At 41.9% G+C, this 16,830-nt stretch overlaps 2 protein-coding genes across 2 annotated transcripts; one reads left to right on the forward strand and one right to left on the reverse strand.

Annotated features, from left to right (window-relative positions):
* The first annotated feature begins 590 nt into the window (after window positions 1-590).
* On the forward strand, window positions 591-4,307 carry hspa5 (heat shock protein 5). Its single transcript, XM_041959665.1, has 9 exons — window positions 591-724; window positions 1,283-1,432; window positions 1,562-1,793; window positions 1,912-2,049; window positions 2,141-2,253; window positions 2,356-2,746; window positions 2,856-3,093; window positions 3,178-3,345; window positions 3,444-4,307. Exons 2-9 carry the CDS (start codon window positions 1,317-1,319, stop codon window positions 4,010-4,012), a joined length of 1,965 nt encoding a protein of 654 aa, XP_041815599.1. The 5' UTR covers window positions 591-724; window positions 1,283-1,316; the 3' UTR covers window positions 4,013-4,307.
* Window positions 4,308-4,599: 292 nt separating this feature from the next.
* Window positions 4,600-8,163, reverse strand: rabepk (Rab9 effector protein with kelch motifs). Its single transcript, XM_041959666.1, has 7 exons — window positions 7,724-8,163; window positions 7,485-7,639; window positions 6,866-7,021; window positions 6,495-6,659; window positions 5,312-5,461; window positions 4,992-5,141; window positions 4,600-4,893 (listed from the first exon to the last, which is right to left on the reverse strand). Exons 1-7 carry the CDS (start codon window positions 7,774-7,776, stop codon window positions 4,667-4,669), a joined length of 1,056 nt encoding a protein of 351 aa, XP_041815600.1. The 5' UTR covers window positions 7,777-8,163; the 3' UTR covers window positions 4,600-4,666.
* Between the last annotated feature and the right edge of the window lie 8,667 nt (window positions 8,164-16,830).

The following is a 16,830-nucleotide window of genomic DNA, read 5'->3' on the forward strand; positions in this document are numbered from 1 at the left end:
TGGAGAATGTCCATGTTAAAACTTGTTGGTCCAATCATGGCAGCTTGCATTTCAAGGTGGATTCTTTACCCATAATTGCAAATGTGTACATGAAACGTTCAGGCACTCCAGTTCGTCTGAAGTAATTACATCTGTTTTTAGGTTATTTAGTGACAGGCATATTACACAGGGTTTGTACATTCCTGACTCACTGTAGTGAGTCATCATTACTACTCATGATACCAACACAGCATTCACACAGTCGCACTCCTTGAAACTATGGCAACATGAGAATAAATCTCATTCTAATAAATATGGGATCCTTATCTAAAAAAGCAGCAATGCGTTCGAATGTACAAAATGTGAAAATGCACCCTTTTCCCAGTCTTTAGAGTGGCGTGTCGCTGCTCCAACAGTCGGCATGAATCCGCTTGACAGACAGCCAATCAGCATTCGGCACAGTAGGCAAAAGTCTTGACGTCGGCTAAAGTCGATGTGTGCAAATCAGCAGCGGCCAGCGTGCCGGGCGAAACCAATGAGCGCGTTCCAACGAGCAGCTGCTCAGCCAATCGCGGGCCTCCACGACAGGGAAGAAGTAACAGCTTATATATGGAGCACAATCCATTGAACATCATTTCACATGAGGTAATGTATTGAGAACAAGAGAGACAGCTTTGCAAGAAGACACTAGTAGCATTTGAGGCAACGTCAAGGCCGTCACTACACCGATAATACTGCGATTAAGGTATGTATAAACATTGTTGTGAAAATGATGAGTGCGACAAAAATGTTTTGTATGTTCTTCAGCGTTGGACGTCATTTAAAGGCAGTTTCATTATGATGAAGCCAGCTAAGCTAACTTGACGTTTGACGATAAGGGTGTATTTACCCGAAGTAGCCTTTTAAGTCAGATGGGGAAGATAGTTGCTGTGATGGCAGCGTGTCAAAGAACTTATTTTGAAGTGATCGTTGCAGTAAGGTAACATTTTCCTCGCATGTCTGCTGTACACGCTAACGTGGTTAGCTAGCTACCGGCGGATGGAAAAAAATGTAGTGAATGGGTTGAACATTTGAACATTTGGTGCTCCACCCAGTTTACCAATATTCTTTCAACGCTTATAATTTCCCCATTATTCGGGGGGTTCATGGCGAAGGCCACGCTTCCAATTTATCATGGGTCTAAATCCCGGTAAATTACGCAAGCATTACCATTAGCTAGTAGCTACGTGAACTACTTGGGAGACAGAAACCACGTCATGAACGAAAGGCCACGTGTGTTTTACATTTTATTTTTTCTCTGCAGATTTCACTGTTGATCTGAGCTCAACCAAGCAAACATGAAGCTCTTGTGGGTTGTAATGCTGGTGATCGGCACCGTGTTTGCCGAAGATGATGACAAGAGAGAGAGTGTGGGGACTGTGGTTGGAATCGACTTGGGGACCACCTACTCATGGTAATTAAAAAAAAAAAAAAAAACGGAAGTGACTGCTGGCTTGATTGTTTAGAAGGCATTGTAATGGGAATGAAATAACATTCAAATTGTTGCACTTTGGTTAATAATTTCAAAAATGTTTTCCTGTAGTGTCGGAGTGTTCAAGAATGGCCGTGTGGAGATCATCGCCAATGACCAGGGTAACCGCATCACCCCATCATATGTGGCCTTCACCAGTGAGGGTGAGCGCCTGATTGGTGATGCTGCTAAGAACCAGCTGACCTCTAACCCTGAGAACACCGTCTTTGATGCCAAAAGATTGATCGGGCGCACCTGGGGTGACTCCTCTGTGCAGCAGGACATCAAGTACCTGCCCTTCAAGGTTAGTTTGTACTCTTGATAGTTTGATAAGAGAGTTATGGTTATGTGGTCTAAAGGTCATCAGGTAATGTTTGAGTAACATACTTGGTATAATAATATTGATGCATGTTCCTCTTAAGGTTACTGAGAAGAAGAGCAAGCCTCATATTCAGGTTGACATTGGTGGTGGCCAAATGAAGACATTTGCTCCAGAGGAGATTTCTGCCATGGTGCTGACTAAGATGAAGGAGACTGCTGAGGCTTATCTGGGCAAGAAGGTATGAAAAAGTCAGAATATACATCGAAGAAAAATATCACTCCTAAACAAATCATGTATAATTGAATCTAATGTTGCCATCTTTTCCTCAGGTCACACATGCTGTGGTCACTGTTCCTGCCTACTTCAATGATGCTCAGCGCCAAGCTACTAAGGATGCTGGCACCATCGCTGGTCTGAATGTTATGAGAATCATCAATGAGCCGTAAGCATCTAATAAAAGTAGCTTATTTAACTGTAGTTCCTTTTAAAATTGTGGAAAACATTTCCTCCTTTTCCCTATAATAATCTCAATTTTTTTCTTTAGAACCGCTGCTGCTATTGCTTATGGTCTGGACAAGAGGGATGGCGAGAAGAACATTCTTGTGTTCGATCTTGGTGGTGGAACCTTCGATGTCTCCCTTCTGACCATTGACAATGGTGTGTTTGAAGTGGTGGCCACCAATGGTGACACTCATCTGGGAGGTGAAGACTTTGACCAGCGCGTCATGGAGCACTTCATCAAGCTGTACAAGAAGAAGACTGGCAAAGATGTGCGCAAAGACAACCGTGCTGTGCAGAAGCTGCGTCGTGAGGTTGAGAAGGCAAAGAGGGGGCTGTCTGCCCAGCACCAGGCCCGCATTGAGATTGAGTCCTTCTTTGAGGGAGAAGACTTCTCTGAAACCCTGACCCGTGCCAAATTTGAAGAGCTTAACATGGTAAGTTATACAACATATCAGTTTAGTAATTTATCATCAATAACTACAGCACAACTGGAGCAAATATTACATTTTACAAGCTTTTTAATCTTGTATTTTCCTTTGACAGGACCTGTTCCGTTCCACCATGAAGCCTGTGCAGAAGGTGCTGGAAGACTCTGACCTGAAGAAGACTGACATTGATGAGATTGTCCTGGTTGGAGGCTCTACCCGTATCCCCAAAATCCAGCAGCTGGTGAAGGAGTTCTTCAATGGCAAAGAGCCCTCTAGGGGCATCAACCCTGATGAGGCTGTAGCATATGGAGCTGCTGTGCAGGCTGGAGTGCTCTCTGGAGAGGAGGACACTGGTAAGTCATCTTCCTTGTACAAAGTAGTTTCTGTTCCACTTAAATGAACTTTTTATATTTACTAAACGCGTTCCTGTCTTGCAGGTGATGTGGTTCTTCTCGATGTGTGCCCCCTGACTCTTGGTATTGAGACCGTTGGAGGAGTAATGACCAAGCTGATCCCCAGGAACACTGTGGTGCCCACTAAGAAATCCCAGATCTTTTCTACAGCCTCTGATAACCAGCCCACTGTCACCATTAAGGTTTATGAAGGTAAGAGTTGGACATGATTTAAAACATTTATCATTTGCATTGTTGTGTGCAGACACATTTTCTTTGCACAAGCTAAATTACTGATTCTCCCCTTTTAGGTGAGCGTCCTCTGACAAAAGATAACCATCTGTTGGGCACCTTCGACCTGACTGGCATTCCGCCTGCCCCTCGTGGTGTGCCACAGATTGAGGTCACCTTTGAGATCGATGTCAACGGTATTCTGCGTGTCACTGCTGAGGACAAAGGCACAGGCAACAAGAATAAGATCACAATCACAAACGACCAGAACCGTCTGACGCCTGAGGATATTGAGCGCATGGTGAACGACGCCGAGCGCTTTGCTGATGAGGACAAGAAGCTGAAGGAGAGGATTGATGCCCGCAACGAGTTGGAGAGCTACGCCTATTCCCTGAAGAACCAGATTGGAGACAAGGAGAAGCTCGGCGGCAAGCTGTCAGATGAAGACAAGGAAGCCATTGAGAAGGCAGTGGAGGAGAAGATTGAGTGGATGGAGTCACATCAGGAAGCTGAGCTGGAAGACTTCCAGGCCAAGAAGAAGGAGCTGGAGGAGGTGGTTCAGCCCATTATCAGCAAGCTCTATGGTAGTGCGGGAGGACCCCCACCCGAGGGAGCCGACAGTGAACAAGAAGAGAAGGATGAGTTGTAGGCAGGTTTGAAGTCAACTCCTCTGTCGCCCCTTGCCTCTCTGGTAGTGGCATCTAGATGTACATATTGGACTGATGGGACTCAAATAGTGAGAGGAATGGTTGGGAAGGGGTGGCTATAAGAAGCAACCATGCTGAATCTTCTGAAAGACTTTAAAATGAGTTTCAGTGTGTGAGAGGTGTTCTCTTCGCTGGAAGGCGGAGATATTCGTCAGCCTGGATATGAGGCTTGTTGCTGCTGTTCTCAGGCAGTCCTGATGGGGTTCTGTAGTGAAGAGGGTTGGGGGGGGTGGGGTAGGTGTTTGTGGGTCCATTGAGTGGGATGTCTGTGGGATCAAGGGCTCATACGTTCACAGGCAATGCTAAAAGTTATTTATTGAATCTGGTCATCTTACTTCTGGAAAGACATTGAAATAAATGTTTGATACAAAATGTTGTCTCTTATTATATTCATTTCAGCGTTTTCTTACTACAGATTTATGCTTCAGAACTTGAGCAAATTTGTAAAACACTGTTCATTCCAGTATCAACAGCACAGAATTGACCTCTTCGCCTGTTTTTCAGGTTTCCAATTTATTAAAAAAAAAAAAGCAAATACTTTACAAATTTTTTTTTATTGCAAATTTGGTCAATTAATATTACAAAATCAAGGCACATCAGGTCACCACAGTCACAATGCAGTCATTATAAATGACACCCTGGGTGTCCATCCCTCCAAACACAAAGGCCAGATTTATTGTCTCTGAGGCTGCTGTGCTGCTGGCTTCCTCCTCTCCTCCATTCCCCTCACCACACACCTTCCATGGCAATAAACACATGGAGTGGTCTAGGCGGTTTGGTGGCATGTCCCCTTCAAACTTCATGAGGACCCACCTACATTTGTCTGCAAACAGGAGGTATAACATTAATGTAAGAACTAAACTGCCTCATAGCATTTTTTGTGATGCGTGACACAAAGTACAAATATTCAGAATTGTGTACCAGTGTTGAATCTGTACATGGAGTTGGTGGTTCCATCTGCTGTCATCCCTCCAAAAACGTAGATGTTGTTGCCCAGCACCACAGCTGAGTGGGCTGCTACTCCTGGTGGTATATCTCCTTTGGTCTGTACTTTTTCCCACTTCATGCTCCCTTTAAACACATACATGGTTGAACTGTTTTTTTTTTAAATATACAAAATGTTTCCAAATTCTGGGGCTCTACATTTTCATTATATGTGATCATCTGAGATAAATGCAAGACAACTGGAATAAAGATAAGCTTTGTTCCTCTTATTGTGATGCATAAGAGTTCAGGCTTACTTGTGTCAAGCGAGTACATGTCGTTGTGGAATTTGTTTCCAGCCATGCCTCCATGAATATAGACCTTTGAACCCACCGCTATGATAATGTGGCCATGTCTGGCTGGTGGGTGTCTGCCGTGTGTTTCTGGTTGAGACCAGGTGGAAGACCCTGGGAACACCAAAAGACAAAAGCTGTCACATATTTACTTATTGTTGTAATAATGACATATAAAGGTGAGGAACAATGTAATGTGTGCAATTTCAAAGTTTGGTTGACCTTTTTAGGGTACAAAAAAAAGTTTTAGAATTTGTTAACCATCAAAACAATTATTTTGTTGGAACAGTGACTGGAGTCACACCTTCAATAGGTGGATTATGAAATATTTTGTGTATTTTGTGTGACATTAAAAATGTCCAATGCTATGAAATTGACACAGTGAAAATCTATCACAGATACAATACACCTGTGTACATAATGTGGAGTCAGGTAGCATCTAACAGTAAAGCTTACGTTCACTACTTTCTTTACAAACAGCTGTATGGATATTCTCATTGGGTAAGGATTCCAGTAAATATAGTTTTAACCATAAACTTTAAAATGCCTTTATCACAGAAGATAGTTCAGCTTCTCATTGCAGGAAAAGCACAGGTGTTACTAATAACATTAATGTTATTAATATTAAGTGTCCCTCACTGCAATGCCAGTGAGCCAACACACACCTAAAAGCCATGATTAATTAAGGTTATCAATCAACACCTGTGCCTTTCCTGCAATGACAGGTCAACATGTCCACTATTAAAACAGCTGTAATTATTTATTTTACCTGCTATCTATTTCAACTAAACAAGATAAAAAACTCACTTTCTCAAATAAAAATTATTTTGGCATCAATTTCTGCCCAAACACAAAATGTTGACTTAGTCATTTTTGCAATCAGAAATATCTTTAATCTTTTCCCCTGATATAATCAGTGTGCTTACAGTGTGACAAAATAGTAAAAGCTTTGCACAGCCACACAGGTGTTTTCAATGACTCTTATTCAGTTCTTGATTAGATCTCTGCACAGGTTGAGAGCAGTTACACCAAAAAAACACCTGTGGGGGTGTTCCAGGAATGAGGTACTAAACAACTGTGCAGTTTGCAGAATCAAAGCTAATACCATTGTAAAGCACAATCTGATACAGTTCAATCCAAAACAAACCTGTATCAAAGACGTGAAGTTTGGGGTCTGAGACAGGTTCAGCTCCTGCCTCCCCACCACAGAAGACATACAGTCTGTCCCCCAGGGAGGCTGAGTTGGTGTGGTATGTCCTAGGACTGGGAGGTGTGCCATTCACCACTACGTTCTTCCAGCAAGACCTACTCTCTGGACAGACATGTACAGGATGGATCATACTCTGTGTACAGAAATCTATGGTCCCAAACCAAGTGTCGTTGGTAACTCAATAGACTGTTCATCTACATTTGATTCAGCACAAACATATATGATGGAGGGCAGTCTGTGAAATCACCTGAGTGCTATGCTATTAATGAAGATTGCAGTTTACTTTCGGAATTTCAATTTAGATTTACCTGTTAGCTGTAGATTCTGAATACAATTGCGATTGCCACTCTGCTGTGCCCCTCCGAACACCCACAGGCTCTGAGGGCAGCTCTCGGGCACAAAGCTGCAGTGTTCATACCGTGAGTCCAAACCCTCCCACTCTGGGATGTCCCATTCATGATTATCTGGTGGAGTCAGAGAGGACAAAAATGCAACACAAAGTCCTATGATATGAATGTTAAGGGAACACAGCAATGACCCTGCCACATGGCGGATGTGTTTTATGCGTATAGCGCTGTAGCAAGTGACACTGTACACAATGCTTGACCCCTGATATCAACTTTGGCCCCTCTAATCTTCATAATTATTGATGATGAGAGATTAATCTATGGAGGTCAAAATAACATACTTTAATTAACAAATTCATCACCACAACAATAAGAACATTTCACAGCACCCTGTCCCTACACTTTCCACATTTGTAAGTGGTGATTGTCATTTCCTGACAAGTAGATCATACACTGACAGAACTGAAAAAGAGCTGCAGTCGAAGCAGTGCAAAACACTTCTAATTTTCACTAATCGCAGTTAAACAGACGTATCCCTGGACAGATTATTTTCTGACTTTTTTTTTTTTTTTTTTTTTACCTAAATTTATGGTATCCGAATGTGAGAAACTACGGCTGGGGTTGGCTCCCCCAACAATAAGGATTCTGCCTTTTCCTCCATCTCCAGATGGAATAAACGTGCAGGTGTGACCCACGCTAACACCTGGAGCACTTCCCCTTGGTATCAAAGCATACCTGTTGACGGAAAAACAATTTTAGCAAGAGAAAAAGTTAGCTCCTTAAATCACAAGCGCAATGAACTGATTTGAATTTACTTACCATATTCCTTCTTTGGGTTTATCTAGAGGTTCGAGTACTGGGAGAAACTCCATCTCTGTCAAGGATGCCGTGTATGAATGAAGCTGGTCTTTTTGTTTTTCAATACGTATCTTGCTTGGAATCAATTTGTTGCATTTTGCGATAACAAAATAGCTGATACACGACTAGCCATGGTCAAATTATTATTGATTGATATTTCACTTATGATCGTAGTAAGTCTCCATATGCTGTTATCCACAGAAGCCTTTACGTGAAATCTAGCTAACCTTACAGTCGAAGCAACCCAATATATAGATGTTTTTACAGATCTCCTTGTAAACGGTTGGTGAAGGTCGCTTGTAAAACACAGTCACCAATACAATCTGTGAATACAGCTTTATTTAGCGACAGTGTCATTGAATTGGGACCACACTGATCGCCATGGAACCGCGAGCGTTGACGTTACTTGCTAACTCAAAAGAGCATGCGAAGAGCTTCCTGTTCGCTAACCGGTTCTTCCGGGTGGAAAGAGGAATGGCACATTACACAAGAAGGGTCCAACCCCCTGAATTATCCGTGTCATTTAACTGCACTCGTTATTCGCTGGCACCAGTTTCTAACGCCCATACAAGCAGCGGTTAATATGGCTAAATGAAAGTGTTTTAATTAAACACTCGACTCCCAACATAGCACAGCAAGTTAAAACAGTACGCAAATAATTACGTTGGCAACTTTGGCTGATAAACGTCTCAATCGTAGTTGCCATGGTTGCCTGAAACGCATGCGCAGTGCACTTGAGAGCCCCCACAATGTCCCAATTTTATCATACATAAAGCATTTATGTTATTTCCTCACGGGGTTAGCAACGAAGCCTTAAGACACTTAAAACAGTATCTTCACTTCATGTTTGACCTAAAAACTATTTTTTCCCACTTCAAGTAAAAGGTAGGCTATGGGTGGCAGCAGTGCCCCACTGTGTAAACGTTAGCTAATTATGTTTTTTTTTTTTTTAACTTAAAAAGCACAGTGGTTGATAAACAGTTATGGGTATATTTAAGGTGTTTTCAGGATACCAATAACTCTTAAGCTGCAACAGAAATGGCTATTTGCCCTGGCTGCTTAGTAAAGATTTAACCATCTCCCAAGTTGCTTTAAATTAACATTAGTTTAGCTAAGGTTATTAATTATTAACGTTATCAATTATTTATAAAATTTAGCATTTGTTTGCGGTACTGCACTGTTCTTTATATTGCATTAAAGATTTACATCATACGGCTAAGGTACAGCAGCACCTTTAGATAGATGTCTCTTTGAATGAAGATTTGTAAGTTGCAAACTATTAAACCCGTCCCTCACATTAGTAGCAAAACCTGTGCTGAATGGTACTGCATGAAATTGGCTGTCAGGTGTCAGGCAGAGTGTAGTTGCGGCATCTTGTGGTTACATGTAGGAACTGCAATATTCCCAATCAGATTCAGCATCAGAAAAACTTTCCTGATCCCCGCAGGGACATTGCTTGAAAGCATTTTCCAGAAAAGACACAATAGTACGAAACCTGAGATACATGAATTTTAATGCATCTTCACAGACAAAGAGATTATCCATCTCCTCATAGTGGGCGAACAAGATCAACATTTTTGTGGTCGTTTATTTTGAAACAATGATTCTTTGATTTCAGACGCAAGGAGCCAAAAGCAGGCGTCTCGCTGTTTGTCGGCTTGTTTTGTCTAGAATGACAACTGTCGCTGGATGTTTTATCAGCAGCAGCTTGCCAGTCGGTTTGAAAACTCCCTGCTTGAACGTTTCCTGACTCCCTTGAAAAGGAAAAAACCCGGCAGAGGACTCCGTGCCTAGCAACGGTTGCTAGGCTGAAGTCGCTGGTTGGGGGGCGGGTCTTAGCGAACACAATTCCTTGTACTCTGACGTCATTTATAGAATGGCTTTGATGAATTACAGACAACAAAAAACGAATGAGTATAGTGTGAAATTAAGCCTGAACAATATATCAAACAAAAGAAAAGTTTAAAGAGTTTTTGAAACACAATTAATTAACAGTTCCCATGGAAAGAACAGAGATGGAGAAGTTTAAAATCATCACCATTGATCCAGTGATTAAATCTTTTGTTAAAAGGATAACACTGGAACAATGGGACTTGTTGAAATCAGGTTCCCCTGATGATGCCACGAAAATACTCCTGGCAGAATTGGTGTTGGAAATAATTTCATGTGTGTCAGAGTTCATGGTCTTAGTTCATATTCTCATGAATGAAGACGTGTGTAAGGAGTCCCTCAAGTTCATTCTGTACAGCACACTCCCTCAGAGTTTTGCAAGGGCTCTGGGGGTTCCAGGACAAGGCCGGTGTGACAACTCAGATTGGTTAACATGCTTGATAGTTGAAGAGGCAACAGAAAATTTCAAGTCTCTCTACTACATTCCTGTGCACCCTGCACAGCCGATAATGTATTATCGCATCACTCCCTCGGACATTGTCAATTCTATGGTTGATCATGGCATCAAAATGTTAAAGAGATTCAAGGCCAAGCCTGAAACATTCTGCCCGTGTCGACCAAGTAGACGGAGGCAGGAGGACAAGCTTGAACATCTGGAGAAACCAGAGGACAGGTTTGGGGAAGAAAAAATTAAAACTGTCCAAAAAATATTGAGTAAGATGGTGATGGATACCATAGAACCTCTTTTGGGTGAGGTGTCAGACTCTGACTACGAGAGGCTGAAAGGTGACATCTTTCTGGAGGCTGAAGCTCTTGCAGGTGACATCACTCATGGCGCGACTGGTAAAGATCGTCGGTCTTTGAAAACAGAAGAAAACAAAATAAAGAGCTTTTTTTCAAAGAGCTTTGCCAAAGCATTGATACATCGCATAGTGTCACAGATGAAGACCAAGTCCCACTATCCCAAAGTGCCAAAGGTGAAGACCAAATCCCACCATATCATAGTGGCACCGACGACGCTCAAATTCAACCTGGACACCAACGCTAAAAGCAAGGACTCATTCAGAGTTGCTGTTGACTTTCTGCTTCAGGCTGATGAAACACAACCGGACGGAAATCAGGATGCGATCCTTCAGAGGTTACAAGATTTGTCCGGTGATGACGTAGTTCTGTTCACACAACTACTTACTAATCTCCTCCACAGTTACCTCACAGACAGGTTAATGCCGGAGTTACAGCCACAACTGGGAAGAAGGCTAACTCATCGGCGAGTGCTTGCTGTTCCTCAGTTAATTCCTGACAGGTATGCTGAGACACTGAACAGAGTGTTTATTCTCCTGCCACTGATGAGCTGGTGGCTGAACACTCAGGCTGGCAGCTGCACAGAAGCTTGCTTTGCATTGTTCTCGAAACCGGGCAGGACTTGGTCCGCCGCTTTCTTGACCCGGTCACCTTGGCGGAAGGGCACCTGCCGCACTGCAGCCCAAACGCGTCAGCACCAGCGGACCATGGCATGGGCGGAGGGGACTGAGACTTCGGGTTCCTATCAGCGAATACTGGGGGGGCTCATAAACACATTCAAAAGGGGAAAAACCAGTCGCTGACGTGGGTAGCGAATTATGTGCATTCTCAACCCAGACCAGGTGTTTGATCCATGTAGAGGGGTTCTGGGACACGAGGCACTGGAGGCCGGTTTTTAGCTGTTGATGATAACTTGATAAACCAAAAACGCTCCCTAAGGAGGAAGAACACAAAGGCTACCAAAAGATTAACTTAACAAATGAAAGAATCAAAACAAAATACACTCCTGAAAAGCGGAGGAACTAGTTGCTAAATTACAAAAGTTAACAAACAATAAATCACTCACAACGAGGAATAACAAATTGGCTAAGGTATAAACTAGATCAAGTAAACAAAACTAGATTATTAAATTTACAAACAAAAAAACTCACAAAGAGGAACAAAGGCTGACAAGAACCATTAGGCTGTGGCAATGGGCAAGGGAAGAAGACAGGCTCCGGTGAATCGACCCACGGACAAAGACACACTGGCACAAGAGAAGGGAGACACCGACTGTTTAAACATGTGGAGGGTAATCAGGAACAGGTGGAAACGAAAGGTGATGAGGGCGACGTGTGTGAGGAGTCCCTCGAGTTCATTCTGTACAGCACACTCCCTCAGAGTTTTGCAAGGGCTCTGGGGGTTCCAGGACAAGGCCGGTGTGACAACTCAGATTGGTTAACATGCTTGATAGTTGAAGAGGCAACAGAAAATTTCAAGTCTCTCTACTACATTCCTGTGCACCCTGCACAGCCGATAATGTATTATCGCATCACTCCCTCGGACATTGCAAATTCTATGGTTGATCATGGCATCAAAATGTTAAAGAGATTCAAGGCCAAGCCTGAAACATTCTGCCCGTGTCGACCAAGTAGACAGAGGCAGGAGGACAAGCTTGAACATCTGGAGGAACCAGAGGACAGGTTTGGGAAAGAAAAAATTAAAACTGTCCAAAAAATATTGAGTAAGATGGTGATGGATACCATAGAACCTCTTTTGGGTGAGGTGTCAGACTCTGACTACGAGAGGCTGAAAGGTGACATCTTTCTGGAGGCTGAAGCTCTTGCAGATGACATCACTCACGGCACGACTGGTAAAGATCGTCGGTCTTTGAAAACAGAAGAAAACAAAATAAAGAGCTTTTTTTCAAAGAGCTTTGCCAAAGCATTGATACATCGCATAGGGTCACAGATGAAGACCAAATCCCACTGTCCCATAGTGCCAAAGGTGAAGACCAAATCCCACCATATCATAGTGACACCGACGACGCTCAAATTCAACCTGGACACCAACGCTGAAAGCAAGGACTCATTCAGAGTTGCTGTTGACTTTCTGCTTCAGGCTGATGAAACACAACCGGACGGAAATCAGGATGCGATCCTTCAGAGGTTACAAGATATGTCCGGTGATGACGTGGTTCTGTTCACACAACTACTTACTAATCTCCTCCACAGTTACCTCACAGACAGGTTAATGCCGGAGTTACAGCCACAACTGGGAAGAAGGCTAACTCATCGGCGAGTGCTTGCTGTTCCTCAGTTAATTCCTGACAGGTATGCTGAGACACTGAACAGAGTGTTTATTCTCCTGCCACTGATGAGCTGGTGGCTGAACACTCAGGCTGGCAGCTGCACAGAAGCTTGCTTTGCATTGTTCTCGAATCCGGGCAGGACTTGGTCCGCCGCTTTCTTGACCCGGTCACACATGAGCAGAAGGCCAGGGTCCGTTCCTGGTCCTGAGCCTTCCTGAGTTTGTGTGTTATCTGCCTGGTGGTGAGGTGCTCCGGTTTCTCTCTTGAAAAGCATATAGCAATTGGGCGCTCTCTGTGGTCCCCAAAAGCTAGTTGGTTTTTGAAAACAAAACCAACAACAACAACAGCAATAAAAATGAATAAAAATTTTAAAAATAAAATACATCGTCCAATCCATTAACCCTCCAGAGCTCACAAGCTCCAATATTATGACTTTATTGTAAGAAGGTCACTTTAACATCAACTAAAAATAACCAAAAATGTTTTAGAAGTTAACATTTCACAGTTTCAAACAACAGTTTCAATGTCTGTAAATCTACATTCACTGATTTTTCAATGTGTCTTGTTCACAGTAAGAACCTTGCAGTAACAGCAAAAGGAATAGAACATTTAAACAGCTTTTTACAATAAGGACAAATGTCTGAACGGAAGAAATTCACGGAAATTTTCTTACACTAAATTTTGAGGAAGAGTATGTTTTTACTTGAATGAAGAATGAAGAAGCTGATTTTTTTGGTGTCATGACAACACCAGATTACTGCAAATATGAAGAATTTACAATATAGTCAGTAATTGGTTGCTGGAATAAACATTTAAAAGCAGTTTAACTCTTTTTGGTTGTCAATAAATAAATTAAACCAGTTAAATTTGATTGAAGATAATCAATTTTTTACCACAAGACCACAAGAAAGCAACAAGAAATACCAGAAATATATGTACATGCATACATGGAACATACATGGTATTGAATGGTTGGCCTGTACACACACCACTGATGCAGCCCATGGTTGATTTTTGTCCCTGAACCTCTTCTGAAACTTGTGAAGGAGCTTTCTGTGGGATTGCTGGGAGAACTGCAGAGGCAGAGGAGGTTTTTGTCTCCTGACAGGGAATCCTGACTGATTACTCCACCACATGTCTTAACTTTTTCTCCACATGGTGGTGGTGCTGGTCTTGTTCTAGAGCAGTGGTTCCCAACATGTTTTCTGAAGGGACTCTTTTTCTATTATTGAGTAAACTGGCAACCCCTGACTAAGTGACATATTCTGTGGATATTTTATATTATATTCAGTTCACAGCAATAACGATACAGTGCAACCAAAACTGTACAGTTAACCCAAATAGTGATGATTTGTATACATTTCGAGCAAATTATTTCCTGTGATTATAGCATCAGAGATGAGTTTTCCTGATATTTTTTAACAACTTTTTTATTTTCAATTTTTAAAAATCATACATACTTAAAAGGCTTCTTCTTTTTTGACCAATTCAGTGTTTTCTTCTCCCGGATGAGTGGCCATTGTTTTGGTAGCTCTTTGGTTGCTTTCTAATGCAAGACGAGTCCGTTTAGTGAGTGAATGCTCTGTGAATCAAAATTGTGTTCAGGTCTTCATCGTGGCCTTATCCTGAGCGATTATTTTAACTTTAAATCTTGAATAAGAATCTTTTCAAAACAATTTCATGTAGTTTTCTTCACAGAAATGAATGAATGCTGAAATGCTGAGGTGTAGGCCTGCTGTATATTATTTTGTGCTCCACATGGTGTGGAATTACTCACAGTCACCTTCAATGAACTGTCCTTTTCTGTAGACAACTTGTGTAAACATGATGGGGAAATGTGCGCAGTATGTCTGCTTTGTGCTTCAGGCAGGAGCGCAGGGACTTTCTGGTGTCAACAATTCAGTTGATTCAATATTCCACAAGCAAATCATCAGACTCATTCTACATTCCATTCTAGAAGAAGATTATATACGTAAAGCATTTATCACAATGGAAAATGGGGTTTTAAGGAAGAACTAAGGGGTTGAACCCAAATGCAGACACAAGGGGGTGCAGATTCAAATTAACAAATTTAACACAGAAAAAACAAACAAACAAAGAAAACCAAAACTCAGGGAACTATACATTAACACACACTAGGGTCAAAAGGTGTACACAGGGAAACATTGAATAAACACAACACAGAAACACAAAACGCAAACACACGAATGGGGCATGGCTCATGGACGAAGACCAACACTAGAGAAACACGAACAAGAAACGTGGCTAGACTTCACACTAAAAGACACTTACATGGTACGTAAAATGGGTTAAGACAAAGACAACACTAGAACTCACTTACATGAAACATGGCATCACTTAAGACAAAGACAACTCTAGAAACATATTTACATGAAACATGGCCTGGACATGGACAAGACAGCACATAGAAAAACATACAGTAAAGGTATGGGGCAAGGCATGAAATTCACAGACAAAGACAAGACTGAGAAACACTTACATGGACAGGAACAAAGACAACATCAAGTAGAAAGGCTCACGCAGAATCTGGAGGACAAGAGATCTCTGACAACAGGGTAACGGAGACAATTAGGGTGACACAAACAGCAAGGTAATGCAGACAACGACCAGACAAAGACACACACAAATAACACAAGATAAATAGCACAATAAATAAAACCCAACAAATAAAAACAAGCAACAAGGAGAAGTGCAGTTGTAAAGAGAAGGCAGTCCGGAACACTATCACAAGAGCGGGAAGACACAAGAAGTAAAGCACACAAAGAAACATAACTTGAACTTTCAAAATAAAACAGGATGTGACAATAAACAGACAAAGACAACACACAAGGGGAATCTTCAACAAAAACAGGCGTGCACAGTACGGGTCATGACAGATATATGTTAGTATTCATTCATTTCAAATAAGTGGGCATTACTGGGTATAAAATAACTAATTGTAAGACAACCAGCAAAGTCATGGAAGCTAGTTGCATGAAATGCTGGACAGATAGTGAACAGAGAAAATGAGTAGTGAGCTGGATTTACTGGGGCCTAATTGACTTTGATGGTGAGAAATTCCAGTGGAACCTAAAACAAATAAAATGATGCTGTCATAAACCTCAGAGGAGTATGTGTAAAACAGCAGAAGCATTTTTAATAATGTTTCTATAAAAATTGAATTGAGTAGTCTTTTGAACTCAACTGCTGAACATTGCAATGTCAACAAGGGTGTCGTGGGTAGCTAAACGAGAGAAGGCAATTTCTGAAGAAAGTGTTGTGTGTATGCTGGATGTTAAAAAGCTGACGCTATGTTGTGCTGGTATTATAAACGGAGCAATAGCAATGTATGAAAGATGTGTAACATTTTATGGTTTGTTGAAAAGCTGACGCTAAACTGCATCACTGGCTTTGCTTGATCTGTGTACTGGCTGAAGGAGTGTGAGGATGTGGAAATGTGGGAAAATGTTTAAGTGGTATGAATGGGACTGAACAGTTGAATAAATATCAATTTCTGAAAGATCTAAAGACTGGAAAAGTGCTTGAAAAATTTTAAGCATGTCTGAGCTGTGTGTCAAACTGCATTAATAAGCTCATCTCAATTAGCTGTTTGGTCCCAACTGCAGTCAAAAGTGCCATGGTAACCGCTGTTTGAGTCCTTGCTGAGACAGCTCATTTCACTAAGGTTTTAGATGAGGTGCACCTCTCATACTCCTGCTTCTACCTCAAAGTCAGTAAATCCTATCGCCTAAATGACAATGGCATAAGAAAAACAGCAGACCCTGCGTGCCATGTCCAACATATGGGATCCAGTGCACTTAATAGAAGTGGATGTGTCTGCTTTCCTCCTGAAAATTGCGCTCTCATTAATTTTGGCGGAAATGCATAAAATGTTTTGCATCCGGCACTTGGAAGCTCAAGGAAGCAAAAGTCCAATTGCCTCTGTTACTTGTCTGCGATTGGCACAAATCTTCCTACATTTTGATGTGAAAACGTTGCATTTGGAGTGAGAATTGTGGCAGGTTTATGAGCGTGTCAGATTTTATAGCCCCTCTTCATGTCCCTCTTATGTTATGTATTGAATATA

Source organism: Chelmon rostratus, chromosome 19 (genome assembly GCF_017976325.1).
Source record: "Chelmon rostratus isolate fCheRos1 chromosome 19, fCheRos1.pri, whole genome shotgun sequence".
NCBI lineage: Eukaryota > Metazoa > Chordata > Actinopteri > Chaetodontiformes > Chaetodontidae > Chelmon > Chelmon rostratus.

Excerpts from the sequence above, each read along its gene's own strand:
- hspa5 (XM_041959665.1), top strand. The coding sequence starts at position 1,317 with ATGAAGCTCTTGTGGGTTGTAATGCTGGTGATCGGCACCGTGTTTGCC. Across the intron at positions 1,433-1,561 it reads TTGGGGACCACCTACTCATG|TGTCGGAGTGTTCAAGAATG; the intron begins GTAATTAAAAAA and ends GTTTTCCTGTAG. Across the intron at positions 2,050-2,140 it reads AGGCTTATCTGGGCAAGAAG|GTCACACATGCTGTGGTCAC; the intron begins GTATGAAAAAGT and ends TCTTTTCCTCAG.
- rabepk (XM_041959666.1), bottom strand. The coding sequence starts at position 7,776 with ATGGAGTTTCTCCCAGTACTCGAACCTCTAGATAAACCCAAAGAAGGA. Across the intron at positions 5,462-6,494 it reads ACTTCACGTCTTTGATACAG|GGTCTTCCACCTGGTCTCAA; the intron begins GTTTGTTTTGGA and ends TGGTGTTCCCAG. Across the intron at positions 5,142-5,311 it reads CATGTACTCGCTTGACACAA|GGAGCATGAAGTGGGAAAAA; the intron begins GTAAGCCTGAAC and ends ATGTGTTTAAAG.